The 27,715-nt window shown below is 42.3% G+C and overlaps 3 protein-coding genes and 3 non-coding genes across 8 annotated transcripts; 1 reads left to right on the top strand and 5 right to left on the bottom strand.

The window, feature by feature from the left end:
• Nucleotides 1–7,093: 7,093 nt before the first annotated feature.
• rps11 (ribosomal protein S11) lies at nucleotides 7,094–9,351 on the bottom strand. The gene is made up of 5 exons (XM_076752557.1): nucleotides 9,285–9,351; nucleotides 8,621–8,761; nucleotides 8,320–8,395; nucleotides 7,751–7,880; nucleotides 7,094–7,289 (listed from the first exon to the last, which is right to left on the bottom strand). The coding sequence occupies exons 1-5, from the start codon at nucleotides 9,297–9,299 to the stop codon at nucleotides 7,166–7,168; spliced, it is 486 nt and encodes a 161-aa protein (XP_076608672.1). The 5' UTR covers nucleotides 9,300–9,351; the 3' UTR covers nucleotides 7,094–7,165.
• Nucleotides 7,397–7,481, bottom strand: LOC143334745 (small nucleolar RNA SNORD35). Its single transcript, XR_013078349.1, has one exon. It is a non-coding gene; the product is annotated as a small nucleolar RNA SNORD35 (small nucleolar RNA).
• Nucleotides 7,978–8,062, bottom strand: LOC143334761 (small nucleolar RNA SNORD35). Its single transcript, XR_013078363.1, has one exon. It is a non-coding gene; the product is annotated as a small nucleolar RNA SNORD35 (small nucleolar RNA).
• On the bottom strand, nucleotides 8,464–8,547 carry LOC143334762 (small nucleolar RNA SNORD35). Its single transcript, XR_013078364.1, has one exon. It is a non-coding gene; the product is annotated as a small nucleolar RNA SNORD35 (small nucleolar RNA).
• Nucleotides 9,352–9,521: 170 nt separating the features above from the next.
• LOC143334050 (apoptosis regulator BAX-like) lies at nucleotides 9,522–12,906 on the top strand. The gene is made up of 6 exons (XM_076752556.1): nucleotides 9,522–9,794; nucleotides 10,549–10,597; nucleotides 10,701–10,859; nucleotides 10,978–11,113; nucleotides 11,231–11,335; nucleotides 11,447–12,906. The coding sequence occupies exons 1-6, from the start codon at nucleotides 9,764–9,766 to the stop codon at nucleotides 11,543–11,545; spliced, it is 579 nt and encodes a 192-aa protein (XP_076608671.1). The 5' UTR covers nucleotides 9,522–9,763; the 3' UTR covers nucleotides 11,546–12,906.
• Nucleotides 12,907–13,910: 1,004 nt separating this feature from the next.
• On the bottom strand, nucleotides 13,911–26,328 carry map3k14a (mitogen-activated protein kinase kinase kinase 14a). 3 transcript variants are annotated; one of them, XM_076753675.1, is made up of 16 exons: nucleotides 26,269–26,328; nucleotides 20,094–20,363; nucleotides 19,920–20,001; nucleotides 19,575–19,797; nucleotides 18,925–19,314; nucleotides 18,700–18,834; nucleotides 18,479–18,608; nucleotides 17,940–18,068; nucleotides 16,413–16,517; nucleotides 16,157–16,314; nucleotides 15,892–16,042; nucleotides 15,391–15,696; nucleotides 15,199–15,308; nucleotides 14,687–14,825; nucleotides 14,469–14,569; nucleotides 13,911–14,359 (listed from the first exon to the last, which is right to left on the bottom strand). In XM_076753675.1, the coding sequence occupies exons 2-16, from the start codon at nucleotides 20,347–20,349 to the stop codon at nucleotides 14,198–14,200; spliced, it is 2,577 nt and encodes an 858-aa protein (XP_076609790.1). In that variant the 5' UTR covers nucleotides 20,350–20,363; nucleotides 26,269–26,328; the 3' UTR covers nucleotides 13,911–14,197. The 3 variants fall into 3 exon arrangements, with proteins under 3 accessions (XP_076609790.1, XP_076609789.1, XP_076609791.1); XM_076753674.1 differs by lacking the exon at nucleotides 26,269–26,328 and adding an exon at nucleotides 22,317–22,488; XM_076753676.1 differs by lacking the exon at nucleotides 26,269–26,328 and adding an exon at nucleotides 22,099–22,173.
• Nucleotides 26,329–27,715: the final 1,387 nt, after the last annotated feature.

Raw genomic sequence — 27,715 nt, 5'->3', positions numbered from 1 at the left:
ATACATCTCAGTTTAAAGGTCAAAAAAGTACTTATCAGCCTGTAAGAGTCGTTGTATGGTATCTTCTGTGGCTTTGTTGTCAGGGTTGAGCCTTGAAGTGAATGTTTTGGAGGCAAGGTGGATCTGATGAAAAACCTTGTTGAATTGCATTATTGGAAATGCAGGACCCAGTGTTTTTAAGGCCAGGTGTACACTGGACAACTAAAGGCCTCTGCTGCTTCGATTCCGATCCTCTTTTTGTCAGTCTGACTCTTGTGATTTCCCCACTTTTATGGAGGTGGAATATGAAATCACTGGAGCACCCCTCTAAGTTGAGGAATAATCCATATTTATACTGCAACATACTGTAGAAGTAGAGTACAGGTCCTAGATAACTGATTACACTGACCCTCACTACAAGAAAACACTCATCTTTACAAGTAATTTGTCTCATATGCTGCTAAGATTAGCATCTTAAAAACAAAATAACAGACAGTAAGGATGGCACTTAAAGAAAATAGCATTTTTTTGCAGTGATGGTGTATGCAGGTATGACACATTTTCCCATATGCAGAAGGAAGCCTTCATCTTTCATGTACTCCAAGCACTATGACTTCCATCACGACCAAAGCACAACCTTTACCTCATATTTCTAGGTAAGACCTTTGATGGCTTCACAAACTTTGACATAACTGCTTTTTTTCATTAATACTGAACGCAGTGAGAACTTGGCCACGGTGACAATATCTGACTGAGCCGGTGGGAACCGATGTCACACAGGAACTGGATGGTGTTTTCTCAGGGAAAATGACTAAGTGGAAATTAAAACAGTGGAGAGCAAGAAAAAAGACGGCAACAACAACAACAAGATTCTCCACAACACTGTGGTTTGGTTAAGAAGGTTGCGAGAACTGGCTTTACAAAATGCAACCAACTGTGGTTACACAAGGCAGCAAATCTACAGTCTGACAGTCTGTGAGTTCATACGGAGAGACGGAGTGGAAATATTCTCCCATTGTGTGAAATTACACTTCAGAGAAATATCACCAGAGCACATCAAAAAACTAATTAAATGTTATTTTTGATGGTGGATATTTGTGTTGGATTTTACATTTCTGTCTGAGAAAAAAATGCTCCCTCTTAAAGTAGCTAATCCTCTGCTTTCAAAGTTACTTCCTCTTTACATTCACTACAATGTATAAGGTCAACGAGGTAAAGTGCCCAACCACACCTCACTTATAAAATCTGTAAGAATAGCTGCACTGAAAATCAAAGCAATCTGTGCCTTAAACACGGGCTGTCTGCAGGTCGTGATCAGAAACGAGATCCACCAGAGGAGGCAAGATGGAGAGATCGATTACTCTGAGGTTTCCCAGGATCCTGCCTCTCTCCAGGGAGAGCGAGCCTCTGCTGCGGCGCTGCGTGGGTCTCTCGACTGTCATTATCACCGATGGGAGCCACAATAGGTCGGAGAGATGAGATAACATTGTGAGCGGCAGAGCAGCAGGTGAGAGGCTCAACAGGGCACGATTAGGTATCCGGGTCCCAGGGTGTAGCATTGCCTGAGGCCTCGGGGGCCTCGGCCCCGCCATCTGCCGGGGTGAATTCCTCCTGCTGGAGAGGAGCCGCTCAATAGCAGCACAAACTGTTGCTGTGGGGCGTTGCTTTGAGTTTCTCCTGTTACCTTTTATAGAGAGAAGTGTCACACTTTACAGTTCCTTTGTTACAGTCTCAAAAACAAGCTGAAAGAATGCAAGAAACTCCTGCAAACAAAGAACTGAAACTTCTGGTATTTGCGTGGTAATTTATTTATTTTTTGCCCTCATTAACAATTATCTGCTGCATCTGTTGTGCATTAAATGTTAAAATCCCGCTTTTAAAGTCAAAACAGAGCATTTTTGTGTCTATAAATGTATCCTGTCTGCAGGCCCAAGTCACCTGGCATCATCCATGAATCTCTGGAAACAGTACTTGTTAGATATGCAGTCCAGATTTGCCTTTTTTCTGGAATTTTAGGGTTCGGGGCAGCAGTGTGAGGCCATCAGTCAGCGCGAGCACACCCCAGGGATGCTCTGATGACAGCCAGACGGGATGGTTCACACATGACCCAAGAGCGCTGCTGCACGCAACACCCGGCCCTGTGACCTGCCAGCGCCAGCCTCACACTTTGATCTGACAGCATGGTGTAAAATTGGAGATGCCCGCTGCGCTCACACATGCCAGACATGCAGTCTGTGTGACAGGCAGGCATGAACACAGCTGAACATGAGAATATTGAATTAGGAGCTGTCGTGCAAATCCAGGATGTCTCGCAAGGCTCTCGGCTTACCAGACAGGCCAGGTGAGCGGCGATCAATCAAGGTTTTGTCATCGATATGCTCGGATGTGAAGCTCTGCAGGACTCAACCACCAGGTTCTGAACCTTCAGATGGTTTTCACTCATGTAATAAAAAATCTAAAAGATCTAAATAGCCAATGTTTTTTAAGCGCTGACAGACACGTTATCAGGGACACAACTCTGCAGTCTTGATGAGATGAAAGGTGTGTGTGTGTGTGTGGTGTGTGTGTGTGTGAGTGACGAGCAGGAGCCACATCTGTTAAATCACTTAAAATCAGTTAAGGAGCTCCTGGTGCTGTTACAGCTATCAGACATTGATAACTGTGACCAGAGCCTCCAACCTGAAAGTCATAGATCTTGACATGCTCATTATCCACCATATCTTCTTTCACTGACTTTAACAAAATCCTGACACCAAACCCCAACAGTAGGCCATGTAAAATCACATTTAATATGTGCCCGTACAGTTTGCAGCCCCTACACACCATCATTTGTTTGTGACTGCACATAATAGCACTTTTTATAGGATGTTGTGAGACAGCAGTCTGTCTTTGGTGGAAGGACATTGGCTGTCTTTGTGCAGATCTGGACGGATGATGACATGTCCAGATGTGTAGAGTGACCCTGCACTGACCCAAAGTGGAGCGCACAGTGTTCCTGTTGTGCACCCCAGCCATGAGATGCTGGATAGTGATGGGTTTAGTGGTTACATATTATATTACAATGAAAAATCTGGCAAGAAGAAAGTGTGTGGCATAAGAGTACGACAGTATTAAAGATCGGTTATGACGTCAAGTTTTACTTTTATCAACCACTAGACATTGAATGAACTGAACTGAAGAAATGCACTACTACACTTCTGGCTGTACTTTACTCTGTTAAATAAGTGAATCAGACAGAGGTATTGACATTGATATTTTAAGTATATGTATTTGCTTATACTGAAGTGAGAGGTGTGAGAACTTCCTCCACTACACTCAGTCTATTCACTTTGTTTCAGACCATTAGTCAATATGCAGCCAGAGAATGATCAATAGAGACAATTTAAAAATCAATAAATACACATGTGCACATTTTTCAAGAATTCCAGCCTCAAAATACACTCAGATTGTAAAAAAAGAAAACCCACACGTGTCCTGTTGTTCAGTCCTGACAGAACTGGCAGAGGATGAAGGGCTTTATCAGCTACACCTTAAGCTCCTCGACGTATAACATGTCCTCCATCTGTTCAGCCCATCAGGTCCTCTGCTGCTGTTTCTCCTGGAAAACAGTTTGGAGGCTGCTGACAGCCTCCAAACAACCCAGAACGATGGTCCAGCATGGGACTATACGACCCCCTGTCCCCCCAAAAAACCTCCTGCTGGGTCACCAGAAGGCCTCTGTTTTCATAGTGGCCATTACCCCCATTGGGTCGACCCTCTGAGCTAACATCCCTGCCACTAGATACACAAGTAAGCACGACTGAAAGCATGCTCCGTGACACTGGGTAAACATGTTGGCAGAGTGGAGGAATGTGAAGTGAGACAGCTCAAAAGACTGCGTGTCTGCTGCAGACAGAGGAGAGACAGAGCTTCTCTAAAAATCTGGCTTTAGCAGTCATTACTGTCTCTTTACAGACAGAAGACCATCTCTGATCTTGCTGACCTGGGTGGGTGATCGGCCTGTGACGGACGGAGCACTAAATCTACACTGTCTGCACTGTTCACCTCCACCTTTTGGCGATGCCTCCAAATGGGAGGTTGAGAGTTATTAAGCAGAACGGGAAGAGGCTGGATTCTCCATCTCTGAAACTCACATCACCACCTGGAGAATTACATGGCTTCATCTTTCAAGATGTGAGGGAGGAAGTGTGCTGTTTGAACAAATCCAGAAACAAACCCGGGACAAAAGCAAAAAATGTACGCCCTCATCCTTTGTATCGCAAGAACAATCTATATAATCCATGTTAACATGCAATTAAACCAAGAATCTTTCCGGCAGGTGATTTTTATTCAAGATGGAGGAAAATCAGAGTTGTACTGTGTCACAACAGTTAAGATGAGAACCAAACATTTACTTTATTGCCTGGTAACACCACTGTTTCTGCTGCCTCTGAAAATGCTGAGAATCAAACTCTTTCTTACCACAATTTCCTGCCTATAAATGTACTGACTGGATTTTTGTTTTAAGATTCGACCCCAATTTCCCAAGAACGCAAACTGGTTCCTTCAGCTTAACTGGCACAAATGGTCTTATCTTGATTAAGAAAAGTTAAAAAACACTGTGAGATCAGCAGATAACCAGCAGCTATACTAACATGCCTCTCTGACAGCACATATTCATCACAGTTTAACATTGTCAGCTTGGGTTTATTATGGTTGCTCGGACTTTTCGAGGGATCAGACCTCTGCCCTCAAACAAACACTCTGTGGGAGCATGAATGTACTCATGTGGGCTGGGTGGCCTGCTGAGCTGCCTTGCTCCCTGGGGTGTCTGCTCATGAGAGGGCCTTTTATTCAGAGAACATCCTGGGGCCCTCCCACCCTCCTGTAGTGTTTGTGCCTATGGAGAGAAGGAGCTGGGAAAGCCCCAGTACAACAGAAGACAATTTGTGGTTAGAAGCTGAGACTCTGCTGTTAAGGTAAATATTGTAGCATGGGTGGAGAGCTGGGATTGTTGTTAGTACAACAAAAACAAAAGTGAAAACTGTAATTGAGGAAAATGTTTGATTATTTCAAAACAAACCATGAGTCTTACCCTGCTAATCATTAAATGATGGAAGGGCTTACACGGCTGAGCTCGCATTAAGCACTTTCTCCTCTTCACGTCATCAGCATATGGTCCACATTCACTGGAGCACTGAGGCAAAAAAAAAAAAAAAACATGTACAGCATCATTATGTTAATGGAGTGGCCTCTTCCATGGCACTCAGCAGACAGAAGGCCAGGCTGAGTGAAGGAGGGGGGGCAGCTCATTGATTCCCATACGGAAAAGCTGTCATCTTCTCCAGCAGAAATAAGGACACATGCAAATGACTCAGCTGATGCAGACAGGCCGAGTGTACACTTTAATCCACGCTTGGATCTCAGACACTATTCAGCATCATCACGGCTGTAACTGCACAAAAGAATGAGGTCATATCTTCTACAGCGTCATCAGACTGATGCCGAAGCCATCGGATAACAGCCATTGATCACCTCGTTCCCCTGGTGGTGATCCCTCCTCGTGCTCACCTGAACAGCTCACCACCATGTGTGTTCAGAGTTGTGTAAAATTCTGCACTGTGCAGGATTTTTCTCACATTACCAAAAAGAAAGTCAGAGCAGGAAAAAGGATTTTGGAAGAACAAATTCCTCTTAGTCTTACTTTTTGCTTTTTGTTTCATTGGGATACTACTGGAAGTGAGCAACTATCTTGCAAAGTCAGTCTGGTCAGTACATAAGGTCAGTCGTAGAACTGGATCATTTACACGTGCATCTGTCGCCATCTGCTGGACACATTGATTTTATGGGGAAAAGGGTGAACTTGTGAACCAGTGGGAGGCGCTGCTGTGCACAGGTATGTTGATGGCAGACAAATCTATGCATGTGTCACAATCTATACACATATGTTGACTTTAAATCCAAAGTGAAACATTGGACCCTCTTACTGTGGGTCTCATCATGCAGCAATATTCCTGAATATATGTTCAGTTTCCTACAAAGAAAACTAAAGATCTTATCCTGTATGTACACCTAGTTCTTTCATTTTACCACACACACACACACACACACACACACACACACACACCAGTCATCTCTGTATGTCAGCTCTGCACCTATAATCATGGATAGATTTGAAAGGTGTACTTCTGATCAGCACGGGTGCTGGATATCTCATGCTTGCTGTAAATTCCACATATTTTGAACTTCATCATGTCTCAGATCTTTTCTTTTGACCTTGCTCCCAATTTAGCAAATCCTGACCATGCTGGGTTTTATCAGATCAAGGAACTGTTGGTTTAATATTAATCCCCCAGCCTTGTTACTTGTTTTACTTAATTTCCCCGGCGTGGGATTAATAAAGTTTTATCTTCTCTGCAATGGTCTAACCTTATCTGACGAACGTTTCAGTGTATCAGGGCAGTCTTTCCTTGCGACTTGTGAGCGTCAGTATGTCCCATCGTGCAACTTTATACAGCTTATGCTCAGACTGATTTTGTAAATTTAGGAAAAATTTTTAGTTTAGCAACTGCTCAGACACAAAACTGGCTGTTTGAGGACTATAAACACGCCTAATTAAGTCTTGCTGCCACATTGTCATGTTGCTTCTTGCTGGACTTCAGATCCACAAAAACTTATTTTGAAACTGCTAACATGGTTTCACTACCTAGAAGACAATATGTAGCTGCAATATCAGATGTCTGCTCGCTGTTAGGCTTAACGTGCAGTATTTATATTGAAGCAACAGAATTTTTAATAACCAAATGTGGCATCGCCTTGATAAAAATTATCCAAAATAATCTGTTTTCATTCAAGCTTCCCAAGTCAAGCTTTTATTCCTCTAAAAGTTCAGAGCAGATATGAAATTGATGTTCAAAATGATCGAGATTCAATAAGATTAATTTTCCATCTATAACACACACACACACAAACTGGCAATAATGCAGAATACCGCTACATCTGATCATCGCACACAAGCAAAAGACTACACATGACAAGAAAAAGTAACAGAGCGAGCAGAACTCGTGCTGTATGTGTATGTATTATCTGATACCAAATCCATTGGGGATGATAACAGAAACTGTGGAAAAGGCGATTTAAACAAGGTTTTCTTTATTTGACAGTGAGACAAGTTAGCCAACAGCAGCCTTCCTGTTCACAATCACATCTAAAACTTCTGGAACTGCTTCTTGGCTCCAGCAGCTTTTGTCACTTTGAGGACGTTGAACCTCACGGTCTTGCTGAGTGGTCGGCACTCTCCAACGGTCACAATATCTCCAACTGTGACGTCTCTGCAGAAAAACACCACAATCAAAGCCGACGTTAACAGATGGTTGGGCTACCTGTTTAAAACCAAGCTGATAAATATTTAGCTTAGAGTGAGAAGGAGATGTAAAGCCAAGCTGCATCAGTGTTTGCCAAAGGCAGTGTCGTCAGAGCTTCCTGAGCTTGGAAGACCATCGTGAGAAAAAACATCATTTGCAGCAAATTATGATAGAATTTTCTGGCAATATCCCATAAACTGGCATTTACTCAACACAGAATAACATTTTTTGAAAAGAAAAATGCAGGTTTTGATATAACGCTTACAAAACAAAAGCCTGATATCAAATTTGGCTGTTGGCAAACACATTACTGCACCGTTTTCCAGATCAAACTATCCAAGTCTAGAAACCAAGACAACAGTTTGACTGTTCCATGTCTGTTTCAACTGTAGAAAGCCTGAATTAACAACTTCTGAGAGGTAAAGTACCTGAAACAAGGTGACAAATGGACAGAGATGTTCTTGTGCCTCTTCTCAAAGCGGTTGTACTTGCGGATGTAATGCAGGTAATCACGTCTGATGACGACGGTCCTTTGCATCTTCATTTTGGTCACCACACCTGTAGACAACATACAAATTTGAATTTCAACAGTTTTCTATGGACGAACACTCAAAACACAGGTCAAAACTAAACAAAACAAAAAAAAGATTGTCACTCCACTACATCAGCATTGCCATAAGGCGTTGTCGTCAGAACCCTGAGGGTTTGGAAGACCATCGTGAGAAAAAACATCATTTGCAGGACAGTGACAAGAAAAGTGAAAGTCAATATGGACAGGATTGGATGGATTCCCCTAACTTTACACCCCCCACCCCCCCAAAAAAATGGACGAAGCACCCACTTTCTGGTATTGCCAAAGTAATCCAAAATTATGCACATCTGCTGCTCTGGATTATGTACAAGATCATTGACAAAGCATCACTGCACAGTTGTGTATACTTTTGAGTATTGTTGGGTCACTCTGGGCATATTGTTGGGCATAAAGTGTTAAACTGACCAGAGAGGATTCGGCCACGGATGGAGACATTTCCAGTGAAGGGGCATTTCTTGTCAATGTAAGTGCCTTCAATAGCCTGGTGAAAACAAGAGACATTGTTAGTGTCACTGTACAAAATCACAGAACAGGTTATTTCTGTAACTCTTGACTGCATCAGTGTTGCCAAAAGGCAGTATCGTCAGAACCCTGCAGGCTTGGAAGACCATCGTGAGAAAAACATCATTTGCAGCTAACAAAGAAGAACTTCACAGGTACAGTTTTCCACTTTAGTTTGGATAACTTCGTCGACAATTCAAGTTACCTCTCTTGGGGTTTTGAAGCCCAGCCCGACACTCTTGTGGTAACGGGGGAGCTTTTCCTTGACCTCCTTGCCACCATCAGCGACCAGAACACGCTTCTTGTTCTGGAAGATGGTGGGCTGTTTCTGGTATGCCCGCTCGGTCTGTGGAACAAGGAGATTAAAATAGAAATTAAGGCCGCGTAACACCGAACCCACGTTAGCTTCGCCAACCACACTTCTCCCAAATGTGAAGAGCTACTAACACCGCCCGGCCTCGCTTACTAATCTGAGACTAACTTCCATATAAAAAACTGACTAAAAAACTACGATCGTTCTTAGCTCACACAACATAACGCTGTATAAATGATACGGGAAATGTTTTAAGGGCAACCAGTGTCGCTTGCAGTATCAACAAAAGAAAGGCACTGTTGATACGGATAATTAACTGACAGCAAGCTAAGCTAACAAACTTAGCATCCGGGCTAGCTCTATGTTACACGAGGGTAACGTTATGCAGAACCGTAACAACAAATGGCAGTTATTCATGCCTGAATGTGGTTGGAAATGGCTCATTGTCATGTATAACTAGTATGTAAAGGCATATATGTAATACAGCCACGTACAGCGGCTCATTAAATCGTAAATATATCGAATTAAATTCACCACGCCGTTTTCCTCAACATACTTGTGCATCCGCCATCTTTCCCAGCCGAGTCGTAAAGAGGCCTGTGAATGCGCGCGACGGACGGAAGACTCCGAGACACGGGAAATGACGTCAAGTAAAGGCGAGGCTCAAAAAATAAATATATATGTTTTTTGTCAGTTACTTTATTTTGATAGACAGTTGATAGTATAATGAGAACATATAAATTGTTTATTTGCAGTCCAAGTTCTCTGAGAGTGTCGTCCATTGCGGCGGTGTGAAGCTGCGTGTGTCACGCTGCTATGAATAGATCTATCAAACATACTCAAAAGTGGATGATGTCACCTCTACTTATTTAATGTTATGATATCTCATCAGCACATCAGTCCCATCAGCCTTAATGAAGATTAGCGCATGTGAATTCCTTTAGGCGCACGTAACATATTTTGTCACATGATTGTACGGAAGTACCTGCTCAGTACAGTCTATAGGACGTACTAACGTTCTATACAGACAACAAGATGGCATCACACCCGGGAGGAGGCGACCAAGGTACTAGCTCGCATCACCAATATTATACAATTAAATAGATGGTGACAGTGTCGACAACACTGTGGTGAACATAGACAATCTGAAACTTAAATAATTAACGCTTGTTTTGTCGTCGTAGCTTGTTTGTTTGCCAGCGCTAACATTAGCTGAACTGAGGTTAGCAAGATAGCTAACCCAAACGTTAGCTAGCGGTTAGCATGTACTCTGCGTGTTTATAGATAGCGTTAGCTCGGTTAGCTGCCTGGATAGTTGTGCAAGGGTGAGTTAGCAAATATGTGTGAACAAAACCGAAACATAGATATCACGAGACAACTTTGTTTCACCTCGAGAAATTTTCAGTACAAGCCGTCTAATATTATGTAGCCACAACACTGACTAACGTTAACCGGCAAATCTATTTACCCTAATGAACTTAGCTAACAAGTTAAAGACTGTGGCTAGTACGAGCTGTCTTTTGTGTACCTTGAATATCTCATAAGTACATTTTACACATAAACACAACCGATGTAAAGGGTAAAGCACAGGATTAAACGTAGATTTACAGACAAACTTTCAATAGAAATGTATTATTTGTTATTTTAAATATGGCAAACCATCGAAAAGTATGGCTTAGATTCAGACTAATGTTACAGTAAACATACTTGCACACGTTCTTCAGTTCACTCATTCATTCCCTCACTTATTTATAACATGAGGTAACGTGATTGTACAGTATCAGCATTTGGATGGTTTGACACTGACTTTTGTTTTTCAGGAAATACTAAAGATCAGATACTGGAAGTAGGAGCTGTTTTGTTAAAAGAGTGAGTATATGCTATACAGGTGGGCTTCTCATTATTGAAATGGGCAAAGAGTCAAATCAAACCTATTACTGCCTGTCTGTTTGTCCTGTGTCTCTCTGTGTAGTTTCATCTATGAGCGGGTTCGGCGGCATGGAGACAGCAATACTGCAGTGACCAGGGCACAGCTAGGTGGAGGAGAGCTGTGCGATCCAAACCACAAGAAGCTTGCCCAGTGTCTGCAGCAGATTGGAGATGAGCTGGATGGCAATGTAGAGCTCCAAAGGTGGGCTACCTGTCTGTATGGCAGTTCCATAAATTCCAGACCTGAGGAATTATGACGTTTTAATAGTAATAACTATATAATTAGCTTGCCTCTAATTGCTAAATGTTATTTTTCCCAGGATGATTAACAACTCTGCACTCACTCCCACAAAAGACATGTTTATGAAGGTTGCCCTTGAGATCTTTTCAGATGGAAAGTTCAACTGGGGCAGAGTGGTTGCGTTGTTCTACTTTGCCTGTCGACTCGTAATCAAAGTGAGTTAAGGGAATCTGTTTCACCTCACAACTTTATGAGACATATCTTTTAAAATGGAGTTATGTTTGCATGACAAAGACTGTAAGCCTAAGATATATCCCTTCGCACCTTCTTAGGCTGTTGTGACCCAAGTTCCTGATATCATCAGAACAATAATCAGCTGGACCATGGACTACCTCCAGGAATATGTGATCAACTGGATCAGGGAACAGGGTGGCTGGGTGAGGAGCTAACTAACGAATGTAGTTCAGATTTATTAGTAATCGAGCTTCTGCTCCTGAGTGCTTGTATGACACATGCTGATATTTGTGTCTGTTGCTCGTGATTTTTAGGAGGGTATCCGTTCCCACTTCGGCACACCCACATGGCAGACAGTGGGAGTTTTCTTGGCTGGTGTTCTCACCACTGTTCTTGTCATTCGCAAGATGTGAGGGCTTTGCAAGAGCAGACACATGAAAGATGGGAGGAACTTCGACTGAGGGAAATGTGGAATGGAACAGAAATAGGAAAGAACAACTGAAAGAGAAGAGAAAGAAGTTATGGCAGAGTGAACAAGTTGAAGAGCTTGTACTTGGACACAAAGAGCCACTCTTCGTTTTTGCCTCCCTTTCATTTTCAAGGATTGGGAGTTGGAGTGGTCCCACTGACGTACCCATGATCCCGATGCCACTGAGGAAGTGAGCGGTGCGTGATTACATGCACACATTGGGGGTAGGGGGTGGAGAGTTTGTCAGGCTTGAACAAGGAATGGATTTTAAGTAATTTATTTTTTACTGGTACATATAAAAAGAGTCACTGCATTCTGTTGTCTGTCCTAAAAGATGAATGGACCGAACATTTTTTGATGAAATTTAGAGTTTACTTTCTGCATTATTTTCATCGTAGTTTTATTTTTGTTCCAGTCAGACTTTCAGTAAGGTTTTCTGATCTTCCCGCTCTCTCCATCCATTTCATAATGGTGTGTATATGCTAGAGGATCATTTTCATTTGTATTTGTGAGTGTTTACTAGTGTAAATCTGTACTGATCTGCAGGCATTGAACGCGTTGGAGGGTAGTCAAATCCCGTCGAGTCCCAAGAGATATTTTTGCAAACAGTTATTAGATTTATCAGTAAGATGATACAGATGAAAAATTACACCTCAGATAATATTCGGGCTCAAACAACCCCAAATGATTTCTCCTTTGAATGCACAGCTCAACCTTGATCAGTGGATAATTAAAGTGCCACAGCAGGGACTTGTGTGTGAAGTTCTGTTTACATTCAACATGAATCATCACATGATCTCAAACTAAATCTAAATTCCTAGTTTGTGTAACATTTAATCATATGCTGCCTTTGGGCATTTTGACTGGCATTGTGACCATAATCTGGCTCTCACCGAAAAAAAGAAAAGAAAAAAAAAAGCCATTATTTTTGTCGATGTTGTGAACGGAGCCACTTGTCGTGATCTGACATTTCCTGTGGTCGATGGAAGAAGTTGCACTGCAGACGCAGAAAGCACTGGACTGCTCACAGATGCTTACCTCACTTCACACATATTCAAAGTACTGTATTTTTCCGTGAGTAATTCAAACTGCAATCTTATCTACACAGCAAATGGCTTTTTATACATTTTCCTTGTTTTGTCAGTGCCTTGGTGTTTTTTTTACTACGAAATCACTTTGATATTTTCAAATTATCACCTTTTTCTATCACATTTGTAAAGCTGAAAATTAGTTTCCAGTCTCCCTGAAAATCTTTTTGCAGTGACCTTGTATGTTGTAATATGGAAAATAAATGCTTTAACTCTTACTGTGACTATGGATGTGTATGATTGGTGTAGAAATGAAGATTACACATATTCAGACTTAGATGAGGTTGCAAGATTGACGTTTTTAGCCATGCTAGCAACACAGTTCTGGGGATGGCAATGTTAGCATGCCAGTGTCAGCATTAAGGAGTTATTGAAGGAGAGGATATATAAATTAGGTACATTTATGGTCTGCACATTATATGACAATCGGGCACTTAGATTTTAGAATACTGCATTTTTTAGGCAAAGTTCATATTTTAACCTGCAGCAAGTTTTTTGAGACACCAAATTGGGCAGGGTTCATAAGGTCGGCAGGGTTCATAAGGTCAGCAGTGTAACTGTTTAATGTAATGCTAATCTGTTGAATGTTGATATCGCCTGCGCATAAGCTAAAAATGTGGCCGGAGGAAAGGTCAGGCCATCCCCAAAACCACTGAGATTCAACCTTTAGGGCTCGCACCGCAAATGTCATGGAAATCCAGGCAGTGCAGTGACAATGTGACACTTAGATTATAAAATACTCCTTTTGTGCAAAGTTCATATTTTAGCCAGTAGCAAGTTTTTATGACACCAAATTGGATATGGTTCATACCAAGTGGAACATAAATACACTTACTAAATGGCAATTTGTTAAGATTTTGACATGGCTTGTGCACAGAATATGGCCTGAAGATACTGCCAAATGTCAGAGCATCACCAAAACCAAAAGAGTAATTTAGGGTTCATAAATATCCTCTGTAAATGTCACGGAAATCCAGGCAGTGAAAGCAACTGCACAAACAACAACAATTTTTTAGCTTTTATGTTGTATTTATTGACTTTTAATCAAATGTTACACTGTAGGGTTTTTGATCTCATTATGGTAATAGAATTAATGTCAGAGGGTCATCAAATCATTCTCTTGGGACTATTTTCTGGACCATATGTAACATCTCCATCCTTTTATATCATTTCAGTTTGTGAGATGAGAGTAAGCCAGACCAATAACGCATCACACACTCTGCAGTTTCACATACTGTTTATTGACTGAATGTAAACATGCAATAAGAAAAGGTGCATCATGTAAGCATCACAGTGGTCAAAAAAGTTCAGCATTTTGACAGAATAACGAGGACTTTAAAGACAAAAAGCAACACAACATGAGCTGTAACCATCAGTCTCCATCCGTCAGATTCATTTTTTCCCCTAATGAAAGCGTGGTCCTCGCACATTGAGACGATTCATCAGAAGGCCACGTGTACAACCGTTCAAATGACACTGCGGCTGATGGGAGGAGAGAGATGAAGCCACTATCTGGTCTCCAGCACTCCGTCTCTGATCCTCCATCTCCAGGCAGAGCTGAAGTCTGGAGCAGGAACACAGCAGAGCTCCAGACCGGACTCCTGCACCTCCTCATCGTGAGCAACCTGCTGGCCCTGCTGGGTTTCCAAGGTGAAAACCCTCTCTGAGATCTGAAGAGGATACAAGCCAAAGCATTAAACAGGTGTCACCTTTACAAACACTGAAACAGACTAACATGAATGTCTGTTTTGACACATGAGTGTGTGTCCTAGCCCTCACCTGATCACTGATTCCAGTGGCGATGTGGCCCACCTTCACCCGACGCGTCTCTCTGATGCGGATGCTTCTCCTGTTGAAGTCTCTGATGCAGACATCCACCCCTGAGCCAATCACAGCAGAGAGATACACATGGCGTAAGAGCAAATTCTATCACATTTTACTAACTGGTACTACATTAAACAGTTTAAAAGAGGAGAGATTTTACTGTTTTATCTCACCTTCAAAACAGCAGGGTGGTGGAAGCTGTGTGTGACTCAGCAGATCCACACTGAAAACCTGCACATCCGACTGGCTGTTGTAGGAGAAGACACCAGAGCTGAAGTCGTCTCCTGGGCTCAGGGACCAACGGCCAGAGTCCTGGAATAACCGGGTAAAAAAGAAGGGCACTGTTAATACTGTCATCCAGAAACGATGAACACCAGTGAAACTGTTAAAATGGACCCAATTTTGGGAATATCTTCTATGTTTTTATACAGAATTGGAACATTTTGTATTGCATTCCCTGAGACAATTAGCTCCTGGATGCTGTCATTCATCATCTCCTGTCTTCATATGGGCCTACGCTTAATGGAGATGCTTCACATCAATTGAGTCTAGTCACTTGCATGTTGCTAACCTCAATATACCAATAAATTTATCCGTACTGAATCACAGATTTGATGCAGATTAAGTGTGTGAAGCTCAACTGTTATAGATTAGATGAAATCAGAGATGTGCTCTGGTGGGTTACCTTCTTGTCCCACGGTTCCCAGTTGGTATACGGGTCGCTGCTGAGACAGGACAAAAGCTGCTCCTGCATCTCAGCAGAGTGAAGCTGGGACAGGCTGCTCAGGTAGAAATCTGCAAACGAGCAGGAACAACAGTGAGCAGAGTTCAAACGTCATACACAAAAAACAAAGCCGAACACTGGGAGAAAGCTCACCTCGCTCCAGTTTACGCAGCTCAAGTTCAGGCACGGTGGTGATCTTGTTGCCCCTCTTGTGGTTCGGCTCAGAGATCAGCATTTGGGGACAGAAAGGTGAGCCTCGCCTTGAGTCCTCCCTCTCTTCCTCGTCATCACCCGGGTACTTTGTCTTCCTCCCTGCTGTAATCACTTTCTCAACAGACTCCTGATGTTCCTCCTCATAGTCAATGCAGCTGTTAACAAGCTGCAGGGAGTCCGGAGGTTTGTCGGCACAATACAGGGGCTCTGTGTAGGGTCCCCTCACTGGACTGGTGAGTCCGCCCACTGCAAACACACAAACACAATACATGAATCCTTGTTGTAACCCTCGCTGTTCAAAACCCTGTTGCTGTCCCCTTCGCCTTTAAAGTCTCAAGTTAATTAGTTTCTCTGAGCACTTTTTATTTCAGTTTTGCCTCTCAGGGTATATATAGGCAGACACTACTCAGATTAAAAAATCGTCTATGCATATACAGTTACCTTCTTTCAGAGCTCTGTCACTTTTTTCTTTGAGGTTAGAGGCAGATGCTCTCTTGGCTGGATCCTTCTGAAGTCCAGCTTTGATAACTTCAGCTGTGAGAGGGCTGCAGTCAGGTGGGATCTCTCTCAGTGGGGGAGGCTCGTTAGCGATCTGTAGCCATCAGAAAAAAGGAAGTAAAATCTGACGTGCATAGAGTGAAGAGTGGGCTGAGTATCTGCAGTGAAACATCAGTGTACAGTGTCTGTGTGTCGCCGTGAGGCACACCTTCAGGTAAAGTCGACAGGTGTAGTATCTCGTCCAAGGTTGACACCCATTGAGCATGTGCAGTAGCATACAGCAGCTGCTCCACACATCTGCTTTGGCTCCGCGGGGTTCCCCTTTTACAATCTCAGGGGCCATGTGGGTCTCTGAGCCCTTCAGATCTGCATTGGATTACATTGGGAAAACAGTTAATTAAGACATGGAAGAGGATAAATTACCCATCTTCTTAACTGAATGGCTGAAGTTACACAGCGCTTACCTTTGGACCCACTCAGGCTCTGCCCCTGGTTGTCAAGTCTCTCTGCGTGTCCAAAGTCACACAGGAAGGTGTCTCTACCGTCCTCCGACAGCAACACATTGTCAGCTGTGGGAGACAAGCAGGCTTAATAATCCACCGCATTAATCTTGACACTGCTCAGTGAACTCGATGGCACTGTGCTGATTTCAGTGACTGGTGCGGTTTAGTTTATGGATGACATAATTAGAAACAGGGCAGCTGCACAGACAGAAAACAGTCTCGAGACAAAGGAGCAAAATAAGAGGAATATATGAGGTCACTGAGGGACAGCTGCTGCTGCTGCTGTAGAAAACACTTTAATATGGAATGAATGTGGAGTCTGGTAACGAAAGGCAGCAGATAAAGATATTTGGTGTTACTGCCACGCTCCTCCTCAGGCATTGCAGACACCAGGTGGCGCCTGAGCCGCTGCAGTACAATGCTGTTTGTCCGTCCTTCAGCTGAAGCCTGTTTTTTTTCACTCTTCCTCTAACTTAGTTCCCTTTTCATTTTTCTCTTTTCTTCTTTTCTGTACTTATTTCCACTTGATTTTCATCTTCTGCTTTCTGTCTCCATGGTCTCTGTCCATACTTCTCTCCCTTCTCTCGCTAACTACTTCCTGCTCCTTATCCCATCCCCCCTCTCTGTTTCGATCTCCCTTTCTTTCTGTCTTGCTCTCCTGATTCTGTGCACATGCGCCGTTTCTAAAGAGCAGCGGTGAGTCACACTGTGGGAAATTCCCAGCCCGTCGTCTTCTCTGTGGTAGTCTGGTTTCACAACACAGGTGCTGAGGATCAAATCTAGACTCTATCTGTGACACTTGTGTTCCACACAACAGCTGCACAAAGACATAAAATCCTCTGATGAGAACTAATTAGAAATGTGGCCTGCTATCTGTATGTTTTTGTTTTCCACTGGGTACCACAACAAGTAAAAGTCAAGCTGACACATTCAGCTTTACTGTTATTACTGTCGTGCCACTTTGATCTGTACAATTGCTGCTGATCGGATTCATCTTGAAAGTGTTGTTATGGGCCGATGCCAATATCTGATGTCTGTGTTTTGGTGTCATCACTGCTGTTACTTTTTTAGTCTTAGCGTTCCATGAATATCTCATAATTCGTCACTCTTGAGGTAGTGGACTGCGTGAAAACATACAAAATTTACAAGCTCATCAAGTCTAAGAGGACACAGGAATGTTACTATCTACTATCAAGACGATGAAGACATAAACCTCTTTAGGGGGAAAAGTAACAAAATCTTCTTTCTGCTTTACTCGCGCATTTCTCTTAAGCCCTTACAATAACTCTCTTGAATAAACCAATGATGACGGCTCATTTGAGGTTAAACCCAGCGTGTTCAGGACAAATAAAAATACCACAGTATGTGTCTGAATGCAACTGTTGGTTTTTAGTTATGACTTCAGGCATTAGTTTAGTTTGGTTCTTACTCATTTTTGTGGCTAAAGGACACACATTCACACACATGTGTGTATGATGTATAACGTACCTTTAATGTCTAGATGCACCACTTTTTTCTTCATTAGGTACTCCAGCGCTGTTAAGACTTGCGAGTGGTAGTGGAGACTGAGGTCCTCTGGCAGCCTGCCGCACTCCGCTATCAGCTGGCCCAGGGAGCCTGAAAGAACAGCTAAGGTCAGACCGGGATGACGATTTTATCTGCTAATATTTACTAATGCACAATATCTTACTCAACTATTCCTTCTATTGTGGCCTGGAATTTGATGGCAAAGGAAAAGTGTGATGTATGTCATTGCGTTTATCAGCCAGGCATCACCATCTGTAATTTGTACTTTGAAACTTAAAGGAAGCTCAACAGTCATTTCAGGCATCCCAGAACCACCCACTTCCACATCTCAACACTAATAACATCCGTATTTCTCTAGTCTTCACTGTCCTCATGCTGCGCCTACTGTGCCTACATCACATCTCACCCAACAATTTCCAACCTCACCCTCCGCCTCAACCACAGCAGCGGGCACTGGCAGAACGTGCTGTGCGTCAAATGCAGAAGTGAGGCTTATTTACCAGATTTCAGGTCCATGAGAAGAACAACACTGGGCCCCTCTCTGACCACTCCAAAGAGCTCCACCACACGAGGAGATCTGAGGGCACTCCACGCACCCACCTCCTCGCTGCTGAACCTCTTCAGGGGGATCTGTGAGGACGGAAAAAAGTAGTGAGCAATCAGAGCACAGTTTGAAACCAGGCAGTGGAAAAAACACAGAGGGCGATACTCTCTGCCTTACCTTTTTCACAGCAAATTTGAAGCCCGTGTTGACATCTTGAGCACTGTGTACTTCACCGTAGGAGCCTTCCTTGACAAACTCTGAGAGGATATACTCCCTCCCTTCCTTGTATTCAGAGTCCACAGGCTGGATTTTCTAACAGATGAAGAAAGATGCACGTTAGTTTGATAGAACGATCCTTTAAAGCAGGACAGAAGACAGGAAGTGGACTAAAGCAGAACGTACTTCATTGTAAAAGATTATTCCCTCATTGCTGACAGAATCAGCTGCTGAGACATCATCTTCCTCCTCTCTTACATCCCTCTCCACGTCTTTGAAAAAGGGCCCAGCATAGCACGGGTCCCCCTGACTGACGCTGCCCCTGAGGCCAGCAAGGGCCAGCGAATAGTCTCCCAGGCTGCTGAGGCAGTCTGAGTTGCTGTCCTGCCCATAGGAATGGAGACTGGAGAGGGGGCCGCAGACCTGGTCCCTCCAGTTCAGCGGAGAGCAGCTGGAGCCTGTGATGTAGATCTGTCGGCTGTAGAGAGAAGGCCCTCTGTCCTGCTCTCCTGAGCTTTCGATGCTGCTGCAACAAGAACTGCTGAGGTCGCTTCTTCCTCCAAGAGATGAGTCCTCCTGCAGGAGACGAGCAAAAAGCATGTCCGATCAGACTCCACAATGTTTACATTCTCATCTGAGTGTGCTCAGGGGCTGAGCGTTTAAAGCCATGAGAAACAGCTGTGTCTGAGCTGTGTGATTCACTTCCACATCACAGGAAAGCTCACGTTTGCACGGGAATGTCGAGAGATCGAGCCTCCGACTGTTGTAACATAAGCTTCAGTAGCTTTTTCATACGTAAGAGTCAATGAAATACGAAGACTAACCAGGGCTCTTACCAGGATCTGGACCAGAGAACTTCCACTCTCCTGCTCAGGGACTCCAGAGGGCATTCGATGTCTGTGTCGCTGCTTCTCTTTCTTCTTCTCCAGTTTTTTCTTGCCCTTGCGCTTCTGTCTCTTCCTGGTTTTCCTTCTCGGGGTGAGCGGCGCTGGTGAGCTGCTCGGCTCCTGGATGGAGGCTGTGGTTGGGCACGCCACATTGTTGTGCTCTGAGGAAAGACTGGACCAGAAGTACGGCAGCGATGTAAATTCCAGGCATGACATTAAACAATTCAGCCCAGCCTTTACAAACAAACATGAGGTGTGAGATGCGGGAGCAATGCTGTCATGGTAATGTCATACCTGCTGGTGAAGCAGTTAGGGGTGGCAACAAAGGAACGTTCGAAACTGGATGGACTGAACTCTTGGGATTCCTGGGTTTCACCTGAGGAGAACACAGTGTTAATGTTACATTCTCTGTCCATGCACAATTGTTTGATTTAGTACCAAGAAGGATAAAAAAAACGGCATAATTACATTCAGCTTGGGCAATGAAGGTTGAGGTCTTCAGTGGCATTTCTCCCACTTGCTCTGCAGTCCCATGTGTCAGGAGCTTGTTTATTAGCGGGTTTAAACAGGCTATGTAGCCCATTTTGCTGTCTTTTCCCTCCTCTTCCTCCTCCTCTGTCTCCTGGTCCGCAGCTGAGCAGGATGGATACGACCCCTTCAGCTCAGCCTGGGACGACCCGGAGAACGGTGATGTTGAGTTAAAAATCCTTTGCCTCACCGCCATTTCATCTGCAGGATCTGGAGAGAGAGAACACCATCAGCACCCAATAAGTCAAGTGCTTTTTCTACAGCCGCACATCAACAGTGCCAAATAAGTAGCAATGACAGATCATCTACGTCTCCACAAAGTGGACAGATACATCAGCAGGTTAATGGAGCTGACTGATGACGTGTTGGCTCTGTTTCATTCACGAGGCTTTTTGAACTGAAACAAATTATACTAAAGCTGCAACTCAGGGGACTACAATTCATCTGCTGACTCTTCTCGATAAATAATTTTGTCTATAAAAACACCCTTTGTATCTTCCCATGGCACAAGATGACGTCAGATGTCATGTTTTGTCCAGCCTCCTGTCTAAAACCCAAACATACTGAATTGACCATGACCAAGAAAAGTATCAAACCATTTTATGTGAGAAGCTGGAACCAGCGAATCAAAGAAAACGGCTAATTTGATTATCAAAATTGTTGCCGCTTCATTTTGATTTTATTAGTCAAGCATGAATCAACTTATCGCTGCATCTCTAGCTTATGATATTTTTGATTTTACAGTGCAAATGCAACGTCAGTTCATGTGTTTCTTTCACAAACTGCACTTTCTATTAATCATTACATCAAAACCGACTCAGTCCAACTCCACACAGGGCTACTGCATCGTGTCTGTACAGTAAATCGCGTGGTTCATCATCATGCTGGTGACTGACCTTTAAAAATGTTGTAAAGTTTGTGCTTGTGTGGACTGTTTCCCCATAATGCAACAAAGGGCTTTTCAGTGATGGTCCCTAAAAAGAGGAAAGCTGGATAGTGCCAACCAATCATGCTTGTTATTTTCAAGTCTAAACTTTTGCTTGCTTAATTTGCGTTTGATTTTTTATTTCTTACTGTTTCATTTGTGTATTTTTTGAGGGGCATCTGGACAATACTGCCAGGCTGAAAAAGTTTGTTTTATGATTTCCAGGATCACCAGATGAAACCAAGTGAAGCAGACGAGCTCACATACTTGACTCTACTTGAGATGTTTACTCTCGTCAAGTCCTTACATCCTCACAACAGAAATATGCACATACTTCAATGCAACAACGCCAGGCTTTGTGCTGTGGTCAAGAACATATTAACTTCAGTAAATTCAGGATCGTGAGCATCACTTGATCAGAAACAAACTGAAACTTTGAAAGTTTGCGGTGGGCAGATGAGACAGGAAACTCAACCCTGGCCTTGTTTTGGCAGTTGCAACAGTGTCGTTAGATGCAAGTGCTCTGTTTCAGTTCAGAGGAAGTGAGCTACGGCACATCAGGCACAGCCGGGCCGAATTTCCAATAAAGATTAGCGTGATTGACTGCCGACGACTTGGAGGTTACAATCTTCAAAACATGTATGACTGTAAAATCAGCACATTCAGACAAACTCCTTTCATCTCCACACTGCTCGTATGCATTAAAAGCTCTTTAAAAAGCACAAAGTGAGAACTGGGACGATAGCTGCAGCATGTGGTATCAGTGTGTCCATTATGTTTAAAAGCAGCTTCTCCCTGACACTTAGCTTCTGACTTTTTGTGTGCCTTGATAGAGCTCACAGCAAGATTAATCCTGAGATCAAGTGTCGCATGGCTGCCGAACCCTTTGCTCAGTAATTTTGCATATTCTTTCTCTTGGTAATACTAACACAGTACGAACACAAGAAATATTAAGAAACACTACGATCAGACTATATTCAAATATCTATGAAAGCTGCTAAAGTTTAGTAATGCCGTTACCTTCTGTGCCGACTTCATGCACTGCAAGATCATCTAGAACAAAGCAATTCAACTGTCACTTCCTTCTTAAGACGCTGCACCGGTGCTCTGAAAGCACAGCGCAACACCACACCCCAGTGAACTTACGTGGAAAGGAAATAGAGAAAAACCCACTGCAATAAACACAACCACAAAAACAACTGTGAGTGTGTGTGAGGCCGAGGGGCGTGGAGACGTACCGACAGATGCCAGTCTGAACTGCTGCCTCTCTCCCGTGTATCCGCTCTCAATAACCTGCCGTCTACATTAGCTCAACTAGGTGTCCTGTCTGTCCGCCTCGTCCCTCATGTTCTGATTCTCAGTAACAGCTCAGGCTCCGCTCTCTGCTCGGCTTGATGCTGGCTCTCGGCCAACCGGGGGGGGAGGAGCTGGCTGACAATGACTTATGGGAAATGCATCTCCACTTCCCCATATTCCCCCCTCCCTCCAACAGGGCTGGCTTACTTGCTCTTCCCTCTGACTACAGATTAAAGGATAACATGTTTGGTTACGCTTTTGATGATCAACTGTGAACTATGGGCTGAGCAAAGTAGAACACACGCTCTCTGCGGCCTACGCCTATCAAGACACACTCAGGTTTTACTCTAAGAGAAATGAATAATGGCTGTAATCATTGCCGCTTTCCAGAATATGGACAAATAAGATCTAATTATGTCAAAAACACTACACAACAGTCAAATTTATGTGTGCATGCTGTTAAAAGAGAGACCTGGGATGAGTTCCTCACCTTCCGCACACACCCACAACACCGAAATATAAAGCTTTGTGACCTTTGCTGCGATATCTTATTGAACATGTGCCCCGTAGCGAGCTAATGTACATGAGTCACATTTCATGTCACACGTCCACACGCTCTCCACGGTACGCCATGTCACAAAAGCTAGCATCAACAACAATTTTCTTTAGACAGCAAACCTGTGTCAAAAGTCTGAAACGACGAGGATCTTATGGAAAAGATCTGCCACCGGAGAGTTTGGCTGACCCTTGAAATGTGAGGTGTCTATCTGAAATCATTTCCCTTTGCTTTTCTTTTCAGCAGCAAAACAACTTACTCATATAAAAACTGCCACAGAACACAGGAAATTCAGAATACCACTTGAGAGGCTCCGCCATAAACTGTGAACAAAAAGCTGCATGCAAGCTGCTGAACGCCTCATTAGTGTGAGGGAAAGCATTTACTATCATGGTAACAATATCTTCAACAAACTGTTAGAATTAAGGTTGTGGACACTGTCGCAAACAGTCAGGATTTAGTTTTGCTGCATATAAATCTGAGATAATGCAGTAAGAGAGTCGACTAATGATTATTTTCATTACTGACTGTTTTCCTAATTGTGTCGTGCAGAGCTGAGAGAAAAAACACTGAACATTCATCTGAAATTACTTTGATGGTCAATTAATTATTGAAGTAGTTTTTATGTAAAGATCAACAGGTTTAAGCTTCTAAAATGTGAATATTTTCTGGTTTTCTTAGTCCTCTATAACAATAAATTGAATATATTTGGGTTTTGTACCCTTTAATCTTTTTGGTTTCTTTCTTATTTGCTGGCAATCTAAGACAAAGACCAATCAATTGAGAAAATAATCGGCAGATTAACCAGTAATGGAAATAATCACTGATTGCATCTCTACTTTGGTCTATAAAATTAAAATAGAGGGAAAAAAAAAAGTTTTAAAAATTCCCATCAACATTTCCTAAAGCCACAACATCCACTAACTGCCTTTATTTGCCTGCCTGAGACTCACAAACTCAAAGACATTCAGTTTAAAATGATATAAAACACAGACAAGCAGTAAATCTTAACAGCTGAGAAACTGGAACCAACGACAAACTGGAACCAATGAATTTTTGCAAGGACAAACCTACTAAGATGTTTTATTGAAAATCAGAATAACAGCCAATTACTTTTCTGCCCACCAAGTAATCAATTAATTGATTATTTCAGTTCTAAATGCAGCACAATACAATATTATTAAATTTTTGGACAGTGTCAACAGGGACTATACGCTTCACAGAGACTGGAGTTATTATGGGCTGTTGCTTTGGTTAACATGAGATCGTACAGATGTCTCTAATAAACTTGTAGCTTAAATCATAATTAGGAAGTGGTATGATGCAGTGTAATCTACTTTTGCAGAGAAATCCTGAGCTAAACACATACAGCCCAGCAGCTATACTGAGCCAACTTCTACTATACACCCACACAGATTAATGAAATTCCAAAGCCTTTAGTAAGGACAGTGAAAAGGGACTCAACCTGAAGTCAGCCACGAAATACACACAGCCAAGCATTCCTCCAGGAAAACGCCGGCTGCTTCTCAGGAAAATGTCCCAGACCTGGACTCACACAAGCCCAGAGCATTTCAGAAACCATATGCATGCTCTGACTTCAAGCTGCTCTCACACTGTTCAACCACACCATCTCTTCTCACTTCCCTTTTTTTCCTGTTACTTCATCACTCTGAACTGCAATGAATAATCAGGTGTCATTACTGCAAAACACCGCAGTTTTATGGCGTCCTCTGTTCCCAAGAGTCTCTGATGACGTTTCTGTACATTAATTGTGGGTATCTGAAAATAACCATTTCTCTTGTCGAGTCTGGATTTGGTGAGAAAACGCAGGAGATAATATGATGTTCATGTTGCTGCTTTTCTCAGTTTTGTATCGTTTAAAGTGAATTTCTTTGGGTTTTGTTGGTCAGACAAGAAAAGAAATTTGAAGACGTCCCCTTGCACTGAGAAATTATAATTTTCCACTACTTTCTGGCATTTTATAGATAAAAGGATGAATTTATTAATCTAGAAAACAATCTGCCTATGAGTTGACAGTGAAAACAAATTGCTCGTTGCAGCCTGACAAACAGCATAGAAATTCAAAAAGTCATCGAAAGCATGTGTCCCCTCCAATATTTTTTTTTTTAACACAGAGACAAGATCAGAAACACATAAACTGAACAAAAGGACTGAAAATTCACATAAGACATGAGTGATGGGGAAATACAAAGCAGTCACACTGTGATATAATTTAAGCCTAGCATGTATAACTTGAGATAAGCTGTGCATTTTACATATTTTTTACTATGTTATACTACAATATCATCTGATACAAGTATTCAGTGAACTCTGAACTGATTTCCTACAATGTATTTTCTGCACTTTCTTGTTTTTTTGCAGAGGAAAGGAGCAAGAGGACAACTGACAGGACACTCATTCAAGCATGGACCCGGGTCAGGGCTGCTTTGCTGTATGTGCAGGTCAGGGCTTTGACTCGTGTGCAGTGTTTGGACAGTGTGTGAGAAGCAGCATTCAGTGCATGTCAAGGGTGAGCAATGTAAACAATTCAATCTGCTGGATATGAAGTAAAATACATCAAAATGACAAAACACTATCAATATTGGAAAACATGAAATGAACATAATAGCAACTGTTTTGAGTCATAGGAACAGCTGGCAAAGTGAAAATTATAAAAAAAATTACACTTTTTCCTTGTTTCCTTATACATATTTTGTATAATGTACACGTTATTACATGTATATAACGGCTCTGAATATCCTATTTCTATCCATTGGCAAGCTTCTTGTATGTGTTTTTTTTTTTTTTTTCCTCATGTTTTGATTTCTTTTTCTTAAAAATGTCCTGTTCTAAGACATCCATGACAAACAAAGGTATCCAACAGCCAGTAGCGGTGGGAAAAGTACACGCTGGAGTACTACAGTTACTTTAATGACAGACATCTGGACTCAACAGGCGGATGAGCGGTGAAGACATAGTTTGGTGACCTGTACAGTCAAAGTTACAGTAACAGCAGCCTCCCTTTTATTGAGCCCACCTTTGATACGGTCACAAACTACTAAAATACGGTCACAGAAATAGTCTTTAGATTATAATGTCTCGTTAACGGAGTTCATCTTTCTACGCGCTTTGAGTATTACATTAACTTCCGTCTACCCACATTCACCGACATTTCACAGCAGCTAAAACCGACATGTTTTTCCTCTTTTGTCGAGAGGTCGAGCTTTGGAGAAATGAAATCGTTGTCTTGAAAGATGGCAGATAAGACTGAGGTCATAAAACGGTATCACTAGTTAAACAATTTAAATTAATAACTGTACAGAAGAATCTTCACTTACCGAGCGTCCAATTAGTTAGAAGGCGTCGGCTGATGCGATCGGATTCGTGTCTAGCTAACGTTAGCTAACTTCCGGTTATTAATTTCTGATATTATGTGCTCTAATTTTACGATAACGCTATTGAAAATGCAAGCATACAAAAAAGACCTTGTACCACTATTGTTGTTCGTTGACTGTTCTGATATTTTTCATTACTGCTTACACCTGGTAATATTTTTTGCACTTTTTTAGTAAGTGACCGTTTTGGTTTTAATTTGAAGCTGAAATGCCTCTACTTCCGGTGTGCGCCTGTTTTTGATTTAGCACAACTTAAAATTAGAGCAGAGCAGGAAACGATCATGAGGAATGAAAACTAACGTGATTTTTCAAGCAACGGTGCTGTAATAAATTGCACACATGACCCCTGATCCATGTTTATTATCTATTTCTCTTTACTTGTTTGTTTTTTCCGGGTTCCTCACCAATACCATCCCCCTGTTAACCTTCAAAATTTCAGGAGTTGCTTGATGTCTGTTCCCATACTGATACTGATTCTTTGCTATAAATAAAGTTAGACTGCACTTTTTAGTTTGTTTTTATTAACACATGCCACATCTGTTCTTGATATGTTTATCTGTATTGACACAAATTCACCACAAGATGGAGTAATAAACTATTGATTAAAGGCATTTCTGCTTCAGAACTCGTACTCATTGTCTTTCATACAAGAAATGAAGTTCACAGTGCTTTAAAACAAAGAAATTACACGTACCAAGTACTTCACATAAAAGAAAAAGACATAGAGTGAATATAAAAGCAGGGATAGAATGTCATAATCAATCTAAAATAACATGGAGTACAAAAACACACTGGAGAATAATAGTAAAAATAAGATACATGTACTGTCTATGTTTACATGTAACATTATAGGAAGCATGATGTGCAATCTTTGAAATGTTTATGTTTGACCCAGAGAAATGTTAGGATCCCCTGATGAACAATAAACTCTCTCATTGAACTGCACTCGTGAAAAATAAATAGAAAATTTCAGACCACCTGACACCCAGCTCAGTTTCTCAGGAAAGTGAACCAAACAAGCAAACATGTCTCATCATGAACAAATGTAGAAATCTAGAAATGTTTTTAGGCTATTGCAAAATTGCCAAACTATTATCATCCCGAAATAGTGGCCATAAATAATTGTCTCTGGTTGATTATGATGCTTACGTCCCCACATCCCACTTTCCATCCACTGTCCATTAGCTAATCAAATACCCATCAAATACAGTACACACAACAGGCGACACATGTGAGCGTCACTGTATGACCAGGGACCCAGGAGAACAATCAGTTATGTTAAAGACTGACATTTACTATTGCACATAGTCCCTTTAACAAATACATCAAATAAATAAATAAAATGCTGGAATAACCTGCCCTCAGGTGTTGGGTGTGTCAGTTAGTTTGT

This window comes from Chaetodon auriga, chromosome 16 (assembly GCF_051107435.1).
Source record: "Chaetodon auriga isolate fChaAug3 chromosome 16, fChaAug3.hap1, whole genome shotgun sequence".
Taxonomy (NCBI): Eukaryota; Metazoa; Chordata; class Actinopteri; order Chaetodontiformes; family Chaetodontidae; genus Chaetodon; species Chaetodon auriga.
This window is presented reverse-complemented; position numbering and strand designations above follow the sequence as displayed.

Bases quoted from the DNA above. Each gene is read 5' to 3' on its own strand.
- rps11 (XM_076752557.1), bottom strand. The intron at 8,396-8,620 runs GTAACTTGAATT...TGTTTTCACCAG, and splicing joins GCTTCAAAACCCCAAGAGAG to GCTATTGAAGGCACTTACAT. The intron at 7,881-8,319 runs GTCAGTTTAACA...TGTTGTCTACAG, and splicing joins CCGTGGCCGAATCCTCTCTG to GTGTGGTGACCAAAATGAAG.
- LOC143334050 (XM_076752556.1), top strand. From the start codon at position 9,764: ATGGCATCACACCCGGGAGGAGGCGACCAAG. The intron at 10,860-10,977 runs GTGGGCTACCTG...TATTTTTCCCAG, and splicing joins GGCAATGTAGAGCTCCAAAG to GATGATTAACAACTCTGCAC. The intron at 11,336-11,446 runs GTGAGGAGCTAA...CGTGATTTTTAG, and splicing joins TCAGGGAACAGGGTGGCTGG to GAGGGTATCCGTTCCCACTT.
- map3k14a (XM_076753675.1), bottom strand. From the start codon at position 20,349: ATGGCGGTGAGGCAAAGGATTTTTAACTCAACATCACCGTTCTCCGGG. The intron at 18,835-18,924 runs GTACGTTCTGCT...TTCATCTGTTAG, and splicing joins GAATAATCTTTTACAATGAA to AAAATCCAGCCTGTGGACTC. The intron at 15,309-15,390 runs GTGAGCTTTCTC...GCTCGTTTGCAG, and splicing joins GCTGCGTAAACTGGAGCGAG to ATTTCTACCTGAGCAGCCTG.